This window comes from Scleropages formosus, chromosome 5, assembly GCF_900964775.1.
Source record: "Scleropages formosus chromosome 5, fSclFor1.1, whole genome shotgun sequence".
In the NCBI taxonomy this organism is placed as follows: domain Eukaryota; kingdom Metazoa; phylum Chordata; class Actinopteri; order Osteoglossiformes; family Osteoglossidae; genus Scleropages; species Scleropages formosus.
In genome coordinates, this window is record NC_041810.1 from 121,355 (window position 1) to 136,727 (window position 15,373).

General features: G+C 44.8%; 1 protein-coding gene and 1 long non-coding RNA gene across 2 annotated transcripts; both read left to right on the forward strand.

The window, feature by feature from the left end:
* The first annotated feature begins 864 nt into the window (after positions 1-864).
* Positions 865-3,197, forward strand: LOC114910608 (uncharacterized). Its single transcript, XR_003797721.1, has 3 exons — positions 865-1,073; positions 1,566-1,610; positions 3,100-3,197. It is a non-coding gene; the product is annotated as an uncharacterized LOC114910608 (long non-coding RNA).
* Positions 3,198-3,323: 126 nt separating this feature from the next.
* LOC108942548 (protein mono-ADP-ribosyltransferase PARP12-like) lies at positions 3,324-12,973 on the forward strand. The gene is made up of 12 exons (XM_018765963.2): positions 3,324-3,660; positions 5,144-5,279; positions 5,496-5,778; positions 5,912-5,962; positions 6,633-6,759; positions 7,033-7,198; positions 7,281-7,401; positions 7,571-7,667; positions 8,225-8,309; positions 8,513-8,643; positions 8,864-9,012; positions 11,477-12,973. Exons 1-12 carry the CDS (start codon positions 3,398-3,400, stop codon positions 11,890-11,892), a joined length of 2,025 nt encoding a protein of 674 aa, XP_018621479.1. The 5' UTR covers positions 3,324-3,397; the 3' UTR covers positions 11,893-12,973.
* Positions 12,974-15,373: the final 2,400 nt, after the last annotated feature.

The window sequence follows — 15,373 nt, forward strand, 5'->3', positions numbered from 1 at the left end:
GACGGCTGGGGGGGGGTTCGGCGTTCACACCGGTCGAATGAGATCAGTGGTTGTCCACTGCGGGCACTCATGTCCCAGTGTAAACCGCGTCCGCAGCCTTGCGAGCACTTGATCGGGCTCTGTTCTGCTCCCCCCCCCCTTCCTATTTTGGTCGCGCGATCCCATAAACGCCTGGCTGTATGAGCTCGACTAGTTTCATCATTTGTCGTGCCCGTCTATGACGCAACTTGGCGCTCACCTCCCGCAATCTGTGCGCGGATCCTGTGCTATAAACGGAATAATAATTTCTTTGACACGTCGTGTGCGGCTCAGGAGATTTCAGCGACACTCGGAGTCCAAATAGTGCGGTGTTTCCCGCAGGCACCACACACTACAAACAGTACAACATATTTTTACTGTAAAATTATAATTGTGGATTTTGAATATAACAATTTCTCCAGGAAGGTACAGTTTAACGTTAAAAGGGGTTTGTTAAAAACGCAGTAAAATGAGTTGCTGGCATGGAATAGTCAGCAACTCAGCTGCAACTGTAGTCAGCAATGAGGTTCTCACAATGCTCCACACAGCTGTGAAAGTCAAATACTGTATGATTAAGTCAAATCTCTTCCAGTGTTTACAACTTGTGTCTGGTGTTCCGCAGTGTCGGTGATCAATAAAGGTGAGGAATGTCACTCATGTTTATGGGATGAATCAGTCAACCATTGGCATTCAATGGGCCCCTCACCGTTGACCTTCTTCCTAAAGATGACCTCACCGGGAGCCTGAGGTTTGGGACACCAGCCATTCCTTACTGTGATCCACATGAACCAGTATTTACGCAACCCAACCATACCATTCATGAACGCCATGCAGTTGCTGCTATATGCAAGTCAAAAGTTCTGGCACAACCGCCACTGACCATGTTTCTCTGTTGCCGACATACATTTGACACACTCCTCTTTCCCAGAGTTGACCGCTGCGCAGCCCTCCACGCTGAGGCCTGCAAATTCACCGGAAAGTTGCTGCAGATGTTCACACCTAAGCAGCTGGAGTCCTGACCAATCCCAGGATTCAAGCTTACTTGACCTTCCTCGGTACCATCAGGGAATGTACTACTCTAAACACCTTTAAATCCACACCGAAGACCCTCATGTTTAGCTTTCCAGTGACACACTTTTGTGGTCCTTTGTTCCCCCTCTCTGCATCATCATATATCTTTGTATTATTTGTATTAACACACACACACACACACACACACACACACACACACACACACACACACACACACACACATTTTCAGAACCGCTTGTCCCATATGGGGTCACGGGGAACCGGAGCCTACCCGGTAACACAGGGCGTAAGGCTGGAGGGGGAGGGGACACACCCAGGACGGGACGCCAGTCCGTCGCAAGGCACCCCAAGCGGGACTCGAACCCCAGACCCACCGAAGAGCAGGACTGTGGTCCAACCCACTGCGCCACCACACCCCCCTCCTTGTATTAACACTTTCTCTTGTTATGTTAAATTTGATATTTGTGTAATTTTTATCATGAATTTTGCTGTGAATTTGTTCTTGTTTCTTCCAGTGGCTGTTTCTTTCTACATATCTTCTCACCGTAAACCTTTTAAAGGTACTGTATAAAATTTACTGACCTTTTTTTTTACATTTATCCTACTAAGGATTAATTTATTTTTCACATAAATGTTCTCAGTAACAAGGTCTTATTAATGGTGGGAAAAGGTAGACATGATTTTTCTTGGTTTCAACCCTTGCATCAGTCGGGTGTGTCGACTTCTGGCATCCACTGTGTATATACTGTACACATTAAAATATAACACTGCAGACTGGTACGTGGTCTGATGCACCGCATAAAATTAATCAGCACTTGCTGTTGAGCGAAATTGTTTTCTGAGTGAGATTTTTAATTTTTTTTTTTAACTTTTCCCACGGATCAGAATGGATCACCAGCTCACCAAGGGTGTCTGGAGTGAGATTGTTAATGTTGCTTATTTCATACACAACAGACTGTATTTCCACAGATGGAAGCTACAGGCTGCTTGGTATAAGACGTCTGTGGGTAGTTGCTTCCATCTACTGGTTGGAGTCGTCAGTAAAAGGCGAAGCTAATTTATGCTGTAGTATGTGGCCCCTTTTACCCAAAGAAAACCAAATGCTTTTCACACACATGTTTATGTAAGGCACTCATTGTATTTTTCTCTGAGATTTAGATGGATTTTTCTTTGGAGTAAAGCATCTGCTAAATGACTAAATGTACATGTAAATAACAGATCAAAGTAAACTTTAATTAGATATCCACTCCTTGAGCACAAAAATCCAAAGATGTCTCAAAACTCTGTCTATATTCAAGAAGGGTCTGAAAATTCACCTTTTCTGGACCCATTTCGCCCGAGATCTCCCCAGCTCATGTAAGGTGTAAATGTCATGCACCGTAACTTCATGAGCATCACCAGATAAAGCCTTTATTCAGCCACTACTCCGGCATTGTTTTTGCTTGCTTGTGTATCTTATAATATTAAAAAAAATGGTAGGAGGGTTTCAGGTTTTGTCTATTCTGTGTCTTATGCACCTACTTGAATGATGAACCTCGGTGCAGCAAGTGGTAGGTAACAAACTAGGTTTACTTGAGTCACATGTCTGCAGCTATGTCTCTTTCTCTTGATGTAATGCATAAATTGTACTTTTGCTGAGGTATACGTCGCTTCGGACGTCTGCTAAATTAATACATGTAAATGTAAAGTCATGCTTCAACCAAGATAAATTTTGGTGATGTGGTAAACTGTTGTCTGGTGTGAGGCTGAAATATTGCTTGATCGTTGAACTGCTCTAAAAATACAACTGCAGTGTGACAGCTGGTAGCGTAGTGGTTACAGGTACTGCCTTTTGAACCCAAAGGGTCGCAAGGTTCGATCCCCACCTCTGGTTGTAGTGTAGTACCCTTGACAAGGGCCTTGAGCAAGGTACTTCCCCTGAATTGCTCCGGTAAAATTACCCAGCTGTTTAAATGAGTAAATGATTGTAAGCCTATAATAATTGCGACCTTAACATGATTGTAAGTCGCTTTAGTGAAATGAATAAAGGTAAATGTATGTTGTTTACAGTGTGGAAACAGGAGCACGTGGGTTAAGGCCATTCCCTACGTCACCGCAGACGTAGCAGCCACTGTATGGCGTAAACGACATGTGAGGAATTTTGGGGGGACCGAAAGCATCGTCGTCAGCTGAACTCAGTGGAGCTGCACAGTGCAGTCAAGGTACGTTCGGAAACGTCATGACGTCATACGGCAGCCGAAACCGTTTTTGGTTTCGATTCTCCCTATAAACGAACCTGATTGGACGACGGTGTTTGTTTATTTCTGTATTGCGAGAGGCACAGTGGCAGACCGACGCTTCCCGAACGATGGAGTCAGCTGTTATCATCAAAGTGCTCTGTGCCAATCGCGGTGCGATGGATTGCGACGATTTGCTCGTCAACAGCGGATTCAATGTTCTGAACTTAAACGGCGCATCGGAGAAATTTCACATCGCGGTCCTCAGCGGGAAGACAGTGGCGATCGCGAGAACCAGAGTGAAACTCTGCAAAGCCAGAGACTGTGACTCGTGCAACAATCTACACCTGTGTAAATTCTACCTGTACGGGGATTGCAGGAACAGCAGAGGAAGGTGCCGTGGACATAACAATATAGTATAGAGTGGTACAGACAGAGTGCCGCGTCTTACAACGACGCCTGAAGCTACGCTGTCTCTTTAAGTGCGGCGCGCTGTTAGCCGGTGCGCTGTTAGCCGGCGCGCGGGCCTGTCGTGGTCCGCTTGTAACCGCCGGCCGTAAACGTTATTATACAGAAATGGTTCTTTTTTCCTGACGTAAAACTCGTTCATTCAAGTGTGTCAAGTGACGAAATAATAAAGCTTCGTCATGTCTTTTATGAATAGAAAAAACTCTTACATGAAAATTTACACGAACCTTCAGTAAAAATTGAACGCGACTGTTCAGTTCTTGAAGCTGAGTAAATAAAATACTCACTGCTCATCAACAGCTTAAAATATATCGTGTATAATTATTACTGTAGTATTTTTTATTTCGATAAACATAGGCTTCAACTTCATGTCTGTTTATGCTTTTAGCCTTTAGCTAACGTTAACTTTTTTTTTTTTTTTTTAGCTCGTCCGGAGTTTCTAGGTCTTGAAGCAAATTTAGACAAACAGCAAACTTCCGTTAGCTGTCTAGCTAACTTTTGACGAACGTTTTTGTAAATCGATGTATTGTTAATATGTGGATATAATTATTACAGCGTTAATAAAATTTGCTATGAGAAACTTCCCCAGGAAAATGTCACGGCAGGAGCGTTACAGTTACTATGGCGCTGGAGCGACACCTGCTGGTGGACGTTGTACCGGCTTTTTTTGTCCTACTTTTTTCGCCCTCCAAGGGGGCTGAGAATTTAAAAATTGCAGTAAAGCCTTGACCTACTGACATGTTAAGTGTATTGTAGGTTTTTAGTAATAATGAAAATCAGTATCGCTAATTGAAATAATGTTTACGCTGAACATTAGTTTATGTACAGTAAATATTTTACTTAGATTAGTTTTAATTTTGTTGTTAATAAAAATGTCAAAATACAAAACGTTGCAAAGATTTTTTTAAATTTGAAATAACTCTGTTTGACATTTTTATAGGATCAACCCTATAAATAAATCAGTGGGTGTGGATGTTGTACCAACCTTTTGATTGTGTCGATTACTACAGCCACACATACTGCTAAGTCGGTTTGCTCATTTTACTGATGGCCGTGTATCTTTGCCCACTTAGTAGTTATCAGGGGCAACTTTTCCTGTTCCATGAACACATTATTTCAGTAACAGTAATTAAACCCAAGTTGAACAGTCCCACAATTAACAGAGTGAGTTCAAAAAACCAGTTAGACCTGAAAAATGTTGGAGCAAGTGAAACAGTTTGGTAGTTTAGCACAGCTTTGATAGGCGATGTTGTGTATCAGCATGGTTTTCATCGTTGTCATCATCATGAGGCCTTTTCACTGAGAGTCACAGATTTCTCATGTCCTTCTCCGGTTTGCTGTCTACCAGAACTTGCTGTGAACATTGAGATGTTTAAATCCTCATGTGACTCATGCTCTCTCGCGACCAGGCGCAGGTGCCGCTTCTGCCACGACCTGAATTCGGAGCACAATGCTGCAGTGCTTCGGAGCCACGACCTCCAGGACCTGGAAAGAGAGGAACTGTGCACACTGCTGCTCCAGAATGACAGCACTCTATTGCCTCCTGTAAGTAACCGGGTGGTCAGTAGCTCAGCTCCCACAGGAGGCTCTTCTCTGTGCAGCACAGAGGCACTCAAATAACTGTAGTAAAAGGTTGGTTGCATGGCCTGTCTGTTTACAGTGTAATGTGATACAAAGGATTTGCTGTTTGAGATCAGACTGTGTGGAGCAGGACTGTGTAGAAGGAACCCAAGTGAAATCCACATCCTTCTGTCTTATCAGGTGTGTGTCTCGTACAACGAGGGCTCCGGGCAATTCGGACGCTGCCCTGAGCAGGAAAACTGCCGGAGGCTCCACATCTGCGACAAGTACATCCGAGGGACCTGCGGGGCAGGGGCAGATTGTCCCCGAGCTCACGACTTTTTTGAACCCCACCCTCTGAATACCCTGAGAGAGCGCGGCATACCCAACAAGCTCATGGCCTCCATGTTCTCCGTGTACCAGAACATCCAGGCCATGAAGAAAAGTGATGGCCAGCCGGGTAGTGGTCCCAGGACAAGACCAGGTAACATGGGTTTTCTGCGTATCTCACATTGTTCTCAAAATGGTGTGTGCACAGATGAGGGCACGATGACTCTGTGGTACTGAGATGTTACATTTCTGTATCGCTGCCTAAAACAGTGTCTCTTTTGTCACAGAGAAGACTGAGATCTGCATTTACTTTGTCAAAGGAGGATGTAAGCATGGAGGTAAGAACATCTTTCAGTCTAAACAGTGAAACATGACCGCTAAACATTGCTTGTTCAGTATATTTTATAAATACTGTTTATTCCAGGGTCCTCTGTCTCTGCTTTGGTGCATGTCTCTCTCAATAGCACTCTTATGCATCTATCTACCTATATTTTTCCTACATTTTATTTGTAAAATTGGTCTGAATAAAATTCTTTTTGGCATCAGTTAGTAATTAACAACATACAAAATGGAGAAGAAATGAAAAGTTTAAAGTTAATTCTATGCAGCATAGAATTTTATGCTCATATAAATTTAACTAATGAGCTGGAAGTTATGGAAGATATGAGCTTTTTCCAAATAATTTCTTTTTAACTCTATTTTTTGCTTACTACCTGTTTGCTTCTGATGTCTGTATTTCTGCACCCACCTTTTGAATTAAAACACAACCAAAATAGTATAGCAGTGTAGTCTCACCTTCACTGAACTTTCTTCTACACTGTTTACAGCTTGGGTTTACAGGGATTTTCAGAAAACAAATATCAAAACAGCAAAACATTTCTTTAAATAACTATTTTAAAAAGAATATTTTATTTTTTTCTTTGCAAAATTCACCCAAAATTTTATCTGAAAGTGTATGAGGGGACAGTTATGAGGTCCTTTTTGAAGTGTGTGTCCTTTGTGCTGAAGCCCATTGTAGGAAGGAGCATTTCCGCTTGCCCTACAAGTGGGAGGTGAAGCGCAATCAGGGCTGGGCACTGCTTACAGACAGTGAGGAGGTCGAGAAGGCCTTCTGTGACCCCGCAAACACGCACAGGTTCGTCCAGAATGACGGCATGCTGTCAAGGTTTTTCCATATTCATTTGTTTTTATGGGCCTGTATATGAAGAGTACAGGTGACAAGTTGAGCATTTAGGCCTGTTGTGTGACATAGAACCGGTCCTGCACAGTGCGGTGTTAGTTTAGGGAAACTCTCTTGCTTGTGGTCATTACTGGGCAAATGCTGAGAGACTGCTCTAGTCCTGTTCTCATACCCTTGAGCAAAGATCCACGTGAAAGATAAACTTTGTTGCCCATTTGTTGTTTGTAGTCAGGGAGTGGAGCCCGTGTGTTTCGACACGATGACACAAGGAATGCACCAAGTGAGGCGGCTCTCCACCGTGTCCTCTGTGCTCCAGCCCAACTTCATCCTGACCATGGAGTGGGCCTGGTACTGGGAGGATGAGTTTGGGGCCTGGATCCAGTATGCATCATCGGTAGGTGATGAGCACCATTGAGGACCAGCCCTGGCTATTCCAGTGCTCCTTGCTTAGCTGTGTGTTTCCTTTGCATGTTTAGAATGAAGGCCACAGTGCTTCTTCCATCAGCAGTGAAGACCTGGAGCGTCGGTACCAGGAGGACAGCGGGGCAGTCGTGCGCTTCACAGCAGGCTCGCAGACCTATGAGCTCAGTTTCCAAGGTACCTCATTTCCCATAAACCTGTTGTCATCACTCTACATTGCAATATTAGTTCCACCACCACTTCTGTCTGTATGAATCCTTAATTTTTTCATATGTTCCACTCTTACAGTAAGTGCTATACGAGCATTCAAGTGATGAAAGTGTTTATTTTTCCTTTCACTTTGCAGATATGATCCAAACAAATATAAGATACAGTACTAAAAAACTTGTAAGAAGACGACCCGTCTTTGTTTCGTCAGCAGAAGTACAGAAGATCAAAACAAGGTAATTCCAGACTGCGGGTTACGTATTTACTACTTTTACATGTGAAGTTTAGATGGGCCTGTACTCTGTCATTATCTTTTGTAAGGTCATCCATGGATTTACTGAAACTTGTACTCGGGGAACATTTTCTGTTAAATGTAACACTAACTGTGGGTTTCTCTGCTCGTTTCGTTCTTGTTATCCTGAAATCTGTGGTTAATAGAAAGGAGGTATCAAAGTTTACAGTTTGGCTAGTGCTTATAGCTCTTGTCTCTATTATCTTAGTGATACTATAAATTTAAAATAAATTTATTATAGCTTTATCTGAGGTTTTTACTGAACCTAAACAGAGATTAAATGGAGGGACGCCTGTATTTCTGAGCTTTTATTCAATTTGGCTTGATGGTAGAAGACAGGATTTCTAAACAAATCATTTTGCGAACAGTTCCCTTTTTCCCAATGCGTTTATAATTTGAGCAGTATACAAGTACGAATGTCTGAGTTCCTCTCAAAGGTTTTATTTAAGAACTGGACTGATGCATTTTTATTTATTTATTTATTTTTTGTCTCTACTTTAGCAAAAGAATATTCAACAAGCAATCTAATTTCAAAGCTTTACCAGAGCATTGGGATAAGTCTCTGGTGCCAGAAACAGGGTACAAGGTAATGTTTTGGTGTCTCACTGAGCAGAAATGACCCACTGAGTATATACATTGAGCGTATTCTGTAGGCAGTACATCACACTGCTCCAATAACTCTGAAGCTTCGTGGACCAGTGTGTGTGAAACACAACAATCAGATTTTTAAGTCGTGGCCATAAACTTTACTAACTCCTTGCATGTTGTGTTGTTGTGTCCCCCATACAGAAGGTGACTCTGAGTAACTTTATGAGTGAATACAAGGATATCCTGGGTCTGTTCCGGAAGACTATGTTGGGCTTCAGCGTGCGCCTCATTGAAAGGGTTCAGAACAGGGCCTTATGGGAGGTGTTCCAGTGGTCAGTTTCTTCTTCCTTCTACTCAATACTGACACACTTGCACTGACTCTGTAATTAATCTATTTCTTCAGTTAAATTCTTAAATACTCATGAACCAACTACAATGGGAATTTTCAAAAAATCATTAAGTACATATTTCTCATATTAATTTTCTGTAACAAGTCTGACTGGGTTGTTATTTAAACGCTGGTGTTTTTCGTTGCATGATGGTCTTTTTCAGGCAAAGGGATCAAATGGAGAAGAGCAAAGGTAGCAAAGCAGTGGAGAAGCTGCTCTTCCATGGAACAGACTCAAAGCACGTTGATGCCATTTGCCTGCAGAACTTTGACTGGCGCATCTGCGGGACACACGGGACTGCCTTCGGGAAAGGTCTGTAAATCCCTTTTCAGTAACTAGTACGCTTGGAGGTGATCTTCTGTCAGGAATTTGTGCTCATACTGTGGGTGCTTCCCCTGTCAGAGAGGTCTTCAACTCCCACCTCCGACAGAGCTTCAACCAGGTCCCGAGGGAGGTGGGGGACATTGAGTCTGAATGGACTATGTTCCGCTCCTCCATTGTCGGTGCGGCTGTTCGGAGCTGCGGCCATAAGGTCTCCGGTGCCTGTCGCGGCGGCAATCCCCGAACACGGTGGTGGACACCGGAAGTAAGGGATGCCGTCAAGCTGAAGAAGGAGTTCTATCGGGCCTGGCTGGCTCATGGGACTCCTGAAGCAGCTGACAGGTACCGACGGGCCAAACGGAGCGTGGCTCTGGCAGTCGCCGCGGCAAAAACTCGGGCTTGGGAGGAGTTCGGTGAGGCCATGGAGGAAGACTTTCGGTCGGCCTCAAAGAGATTCTGGCAAACCGTCCGGCGACTCAGAGGGGGGAAGCGGTGTTCCACGAACACTGTTTACAGTGGAAGTGGTGCGCTGCTGACCTCAGCTGAGGATGTTCTCGGGCGGTGGAAGGAGTACTTTGAGGATCTCCTCAATCCCTCCGACACGCCTTCCGTAGAGGAAGCTGAGGCTGGGGACTCGGAGGGGGACTCGTCCATTACCCTGGCTGAAGTTGCTGAGGTAGTCAAAAAACTCCTCGGTGGCAAGGCTCCGGGGGTGGATGAGATCCGCCCCGAGTTTCTCAAGTCTCTGGATGTTGTGGGGCTGTCTTGGCTGACACGCCTCTGCAGCATCGCGTGGAGTTCGGGAACGGTGCCTCTGGACTGGCAGACCGGGGTGGTGGTCCCTCTTTTTAAGAAGGGGGACCGGAGATTGTGTTCCAACTACAGGGGGATCACACTCCTTAGCCTCCCTGGGAAAGTCTATGCCAGGGTACTGGAGAGGAGAATCCGACCGATAGTCGAACCTCGGATTCAGGAGGAGCAATGCGGTTTTCGCCCTGGCCGTGGAACACTGGACCAGCTCTATACCCTCACTAGGGTGTTGGAGGGTTCGTGGGAGTTTGCCCAACCAGTCCATATGTGTTTTGTGGACCTGGAGAAGGCATTCGACCGTGTCCCTCGTGGCATCCTGTGGGGGGTGCTTAGGGATTATGGGGTTCGGGGCTCGTTGCTACGGGCTGTTCGTTCCCTGTATGACCGGAGCAGGAGCTTGGTTCGCATTGCCGGCAGTAAGTCAGACCTGTTCCCGGTGCATGTTGGACTCCGCCAGGGCTGCCCTTTGTCACCGATTCTGTTCATTATTTTTATGGACAGAATTTCTAGGCGCAGTCAGGGAACGGAGGGTGTCTGTTTTGGTGGCCGCGAGATCTCGTCTCTGCTTTTTGCGGACGATGTGGTCCTGTTGGCTTCATCAAGTCAAGACTTGCAGCGTGCACTGGGGAGGTTTGCAGCCGAGTGCGAAGCGGCGGGGATGAGAATCAGCACCTCCAAATCCGAGGCCATGGTTCTCAGTCGGAAAAAGGTGGATTGCTCCCTCCGGGTTAGGGGGGAGTTGCTCCCTCAAGTGGAGGAGTTTAAGTATCTTGGGGTCTTGTTCACGAGTGAGGGAAAAATGGAGCGGCAGGTCGACAGACGGATCGGTGCGGCGTCCGCAGTAATGCGGTCATTGTACCGGTCTGTTGTGGTGAAGAGGGAGCTGAGTCGTAAGGCGAAGCTCTCAATTTACCGGTCGATCTACGTTCCTACCCTCACCTATGGTCATGAACTCTGGATCATGACCGAAAGAATGAGATCGCGGATACAAGCGGCAGAAATGAGTTTCCTCCGCAGAGTGGCTGGGCGCACCCTTATGGATAGGGTGAGGAGCTCGGTCACCCGGGAGGAGCTCGGAGTAGAGCCGCTGCTCCTCCGCATCGAGAGGAGCCAGTTGAGGTGGCTCGGGCATCTGTTCCGGATGCCTCCTGGACGCCTCCCTGGGGAGGTGCTCCGGGCTTGTCCCACTGGGAGGAGGCCTCGGGGCAGACCCAGGACACGTTGGAGAGACTATGTCTCCCGGCTGGCCTGGGAACGCCTTGGGGTTCCCCCAGAGGAACTGGAGGAGGTGTGCGGGGAGAGGGAGGTCTGGAGTACTCTGCTCGGACTGCTGCCCCCGCGACCCGGCCCCGGATAAAAGCGGAGGAAGATGGATGGATGGATGGACTGTGGGTGCTTTTCACTGAAACATAGAATATGACATTCTCAGATTTTTTTTTTTCTTTTCAGATCATTCCTGATCATTTGAGAGATGTAGCATTTGCATAAATTTAGTATTGGAACTCTGAACTGTAAACAATTCTAATCAGATTTCATATTTTTTTGGTGGTGTTACTATCTGCATTTATTGATCCATTGCTAAAAACGTAGCCCTGTCTACCAGTGCTTAATTCATACTCCTGTTTTTTGATGTTCATGTTTTCAGGCAGTTACTTTGCTCGGGATGCCAAGTACTCTCACAGCTACACGGGCAGTTCGGGAATGCGAACGATGTTTGTGTGTCGCGTGCTGGTGGGCGACTACACCAAAGGGTGCTCCAGCTACGTCCGACCACCCTCCAAGGATGGCGGAGACGTCAACTTCTACGACAGCTGTGTGGATGACGTCTACAACCCGTCCATATTTGTGGTGTTCGAGAAGCATCAGGTGTACCCCGAATACCTCATCCAGTACTACGAGGATCATGTTGCTTCCCCACATCCATATACATATGTGCCTCCCGTGTCAAGGCCTGCCCCGAGGCCTGCTGCCCCAGCACCAGCTTCATACTCATCTACATATTCAAGTTACTCCAGCTCCACTGTCAGTGACTCCAACAGCAGTTCGTGTGTCATCTGCTAACTGTCCCCCAGTGAGGACGTTGCCTTCAAACTCGCGCCCAGCACCAGCGTCATGTTCTCATCACTGGCTGCCCTGAGACCACACTAGCTTGTCTTAGTCACAGTACATCTTCGATATTCAAAAATATAACGATTTCTCCTTCAGCCCAAGGGTCAGGTTCCTTTTATATCCCATATGACAGTATTCACATTTGTCTGTCAGTTATGCTGAAGGAATAAATAGTTTCTTTACATGGTTTTAGCTGAAAACTTGTCTTAATTTAAAAGTGTGTTGATGTCACTGCAGTCACGTTTCGGGATAGATTGTAGTGCTTTACCAGAGGCGTTGTCTGCTGCAGCAAGCCCTTGTTTACTTTATTACCAGATGGCATCATTTTGAATTCCCCTACATTTTTTAAAAAACTGCAAAACTTCCAGATATAGAAGTCCATCTCCCTCAGTCACTACCAATTTTCTCTTAAATGGTAGTCAGTAGTTGTAAGCTGTGTTGTGTTTGCCTGGTGTCCTGACCAGTGCTACTATGGACTTCTGAGCATTTCAAAACAATATTGATGCTTTTAAAATATTGATGTATTTTTAAAAATAATATTGATGCACATAAATACACCTGTGCCTTTGTGGGGGATGCTCATATGGAAATGTGGCGCCCTGCAGGCCGACTGTACACCTGTGTTTCACTTAGCGAAGAGCTGCCCCACCGCAGCGAACAAACCAGCCTTAAAGTTTTATCATAACTGTGTATAATAAAGACTGCAATTTGACACACTTAAACACTGACCTAGGAGAGTGGATGTTGCCATTACAGATGCTTGATTAGTTATGAAGGTTTATTGTACATGACTCAGTTTATGATGATGATGATGATGACAAATCTTACGTGTGCCTTTGTTGCTTGAACTCTATCCTCCGTTATATACTGTTTACTGCAGAAGGCTTTCAGAAGTCCAATGAAAATTTTGTGTTGGAAAATACAAAGGTTAATTTTGTGTTTTTTTTTTTATCAGCCTGGACTTTCACAGATTGTCTATAAAATGATCACTGTTTACTGTAGAACATGTAGATCTCTGTAGATTTGATGAAAACTGGCCAAATACCATCATTTTCCTTCTGCGGAGTTACTGGATGATGAGGGATTCATTTTCATTTATGATACCTCTGATATATAACTACTTATCTTTTCAGATTCAGTTCCCCTTAAGGCCTGAGCATTAACAAGGATGTTGTAAATAAAGTGATCACTTTAGCCCTACGCGGTGGTGCAGTGGGTTTGACTGCGTCCTGCTCTCTGGTAACTATGGGCTTCGAGTCCCCGCTTGGGGTGCCTTATGATGAACTGGCGTCCCATCCTGGGTGTGTCCCCTCCCCCTCTAGCCTAACGCCCTGTATTGCCGGGTTAGGCCCCGGCTCCCCACGACCCTACATGGGACAGGCAGTTTCAGGCAGACTTTAGGCCAAGAACTTTTGGGTATCTTAAAAAAAATACATGTTTGTTTATTTATGCCATCAAGACTTTAAATTCTGGAGTCATAGATAGATAGATAGATATACTTTATTGATCCCACAAGGGAAATTATGTTAATCTGAGTAAGTGTATATTTATTTTGAAGTCAACATTTAATTTAGAATCAAGTAATGTATATGGGCACTATGCCTTGTGCACTGGTTGTGGATTCCACTTTGATGAAAAATCCACCTATAAAATGTTGAACAGGCATCATTTTCTGTGATATCAACACACACAACATCTGTAATGCTCACATACGAAAAGATCTACATGAAATGTTCTTGAAAGCTGCATATAACTGTGCTGTTTTTAAGAGATATTCTAATAGATAAAATGTAACAAGCTGTATGTTTATTCCATATTGGACATGTGGAGCAGATTTAAGATAAAGCAAAAATTACAGGAAAAAAACATTACAGAACATATGACATATGACATATCCCATCTATAGCTATTGCAATTCAGATTTCAAAAGATCACAAAATATACTATTAAAAAATGAAGCTCTTTTAAGGTGTTGACTTTCCTCTCTCTCTCCTAATGTAATGCACAAATTGTATTTTCTGTGAGATGTATGTCGCTTTGGAGAAAAAGCATCTCCTAAATAAATACATGTAAATGTACGTGTGTGTGGAAAATTCCACAGCTTAATCCTTCATTGATGACTTAATTTCCTTGTGATGTAGATGGTAGCGAGAGTGATGAGGGTGGTGTTGGGGATGAGAAGTTCAATAGGAGGCGAGGCACCGGGGGAGGGGGGTACAGCCTGCCAGGTCCTAAGGTCCTATAGAGCTTTGCTCTTCTGCGGGGGCCAACAGCAGCACAGCACTGTTTACGCTGCACTATTTTCACAACTGTCCATTTCAAATAACTAGTTAGAGTCCAGTCCCAAGTCCGAGTCTTAGGGGGCACCCTTGAGTGGTATGAGATGCTATATTATAATGAACTCCTGATTTCATAAGTTCCCTCTTACACCCTGTGTTGCCGGGTTAGGCTCCGGTTCACCGTGACCCCACTCGGGACAAGCGGTTTCAGACAGTGTGTGCGTCTTACTGTATTTTGGGTTCAGTTTCATATCAAGGGGTCCGGTCATTAGAGCTGCCACACCGCATGACTCCCGGGTTCAGACCACCCCCCTTGTGCTGTAGTACTCTGAACTGATACAGTAAGATATGCATTCTCCTGTACGCCGCTTTGGACAAAGGCCTCAGCTGATACGTTACATTTGATGATGATTTAACCGTTCAGTCGAGGCCGGCTTTTCGGTCACTTTATGGATCATCATTCTCTGTGCTTGACGATTTTTGACCATGTCTTTCAATTCTTTCAAGGGCGTGTTCGTGTCGGCCTTAATGATGTCCAGCCAGCGTGTTCTTGGATATCCTCTTCTTCTCATCCTACTTACTATGCCAAGCATTAATGTTGTTTCCAAGGAATTAGCTCACATGATATGACCAAAGTATAGGAGCCGCTGCTTGGTGATTTTGCCCTCCGGCGATATCTTTGTTTTGACTCGCTCTAGGATCGTCTTGTTTGTGACCTTGGATGTCCATGGCACGCGCAGCATCCGCCTCCGACACCATAGTTCGAAATTTGGTTGTGATCCATAAAGTATTTTGTCAAACATAGTGGAGTAGTTTGCCATGGCTTTCTCCACCCCTCCCCATTTATCCAGGCTTAGGACCGGCGTGTTGCTGTTGCCAACTACACGGCTGGGTTACGTAACATTTATATGTATTCATTAGCAGATGCTTTCCTCCAAAGTGACGTACATCTCGTAGAAAATACCACGTGTGCATTATATGAGCAGGGAGAAAAACTTAGATGCTGGCGCATGATTCGTACGTACAATTAGTTGCTTACTTTCTACTGTATGAACCAATGTTCGTCACACCAGGACCTGCATAAAAGTGTATCCATTATTCAAGAGTTACGATCACAAAGTTATTGAGCGTTAACATTTACACATTATAATTAT

Excerpts from the sequence above, each read along its gene's own strand:
- LOC108942548 (XM_018765963.2), top strand. The coding sequence starts at position 3,398 with ATGGAGTCAGCTGTTATCATCAAAGTGCTCTGTGCCAATCGCGGTGCG. Across the intron at positions 5,280-5,495 it reads ACAGCACTCTATTGCCTCCT|GTGTGTGTCTCGTACAACGA; the intron begins GTAAGTAACCGG and ends CTGTCTTATCAG. Across the intron at positions 5,963-6,632 it reads AGGAGGATGTAAGCATGGAG|CCCATTGTAGGAAGGAGCAT; the intron begins GTAAGAACATCT and ends TTTGTGCTGAAG.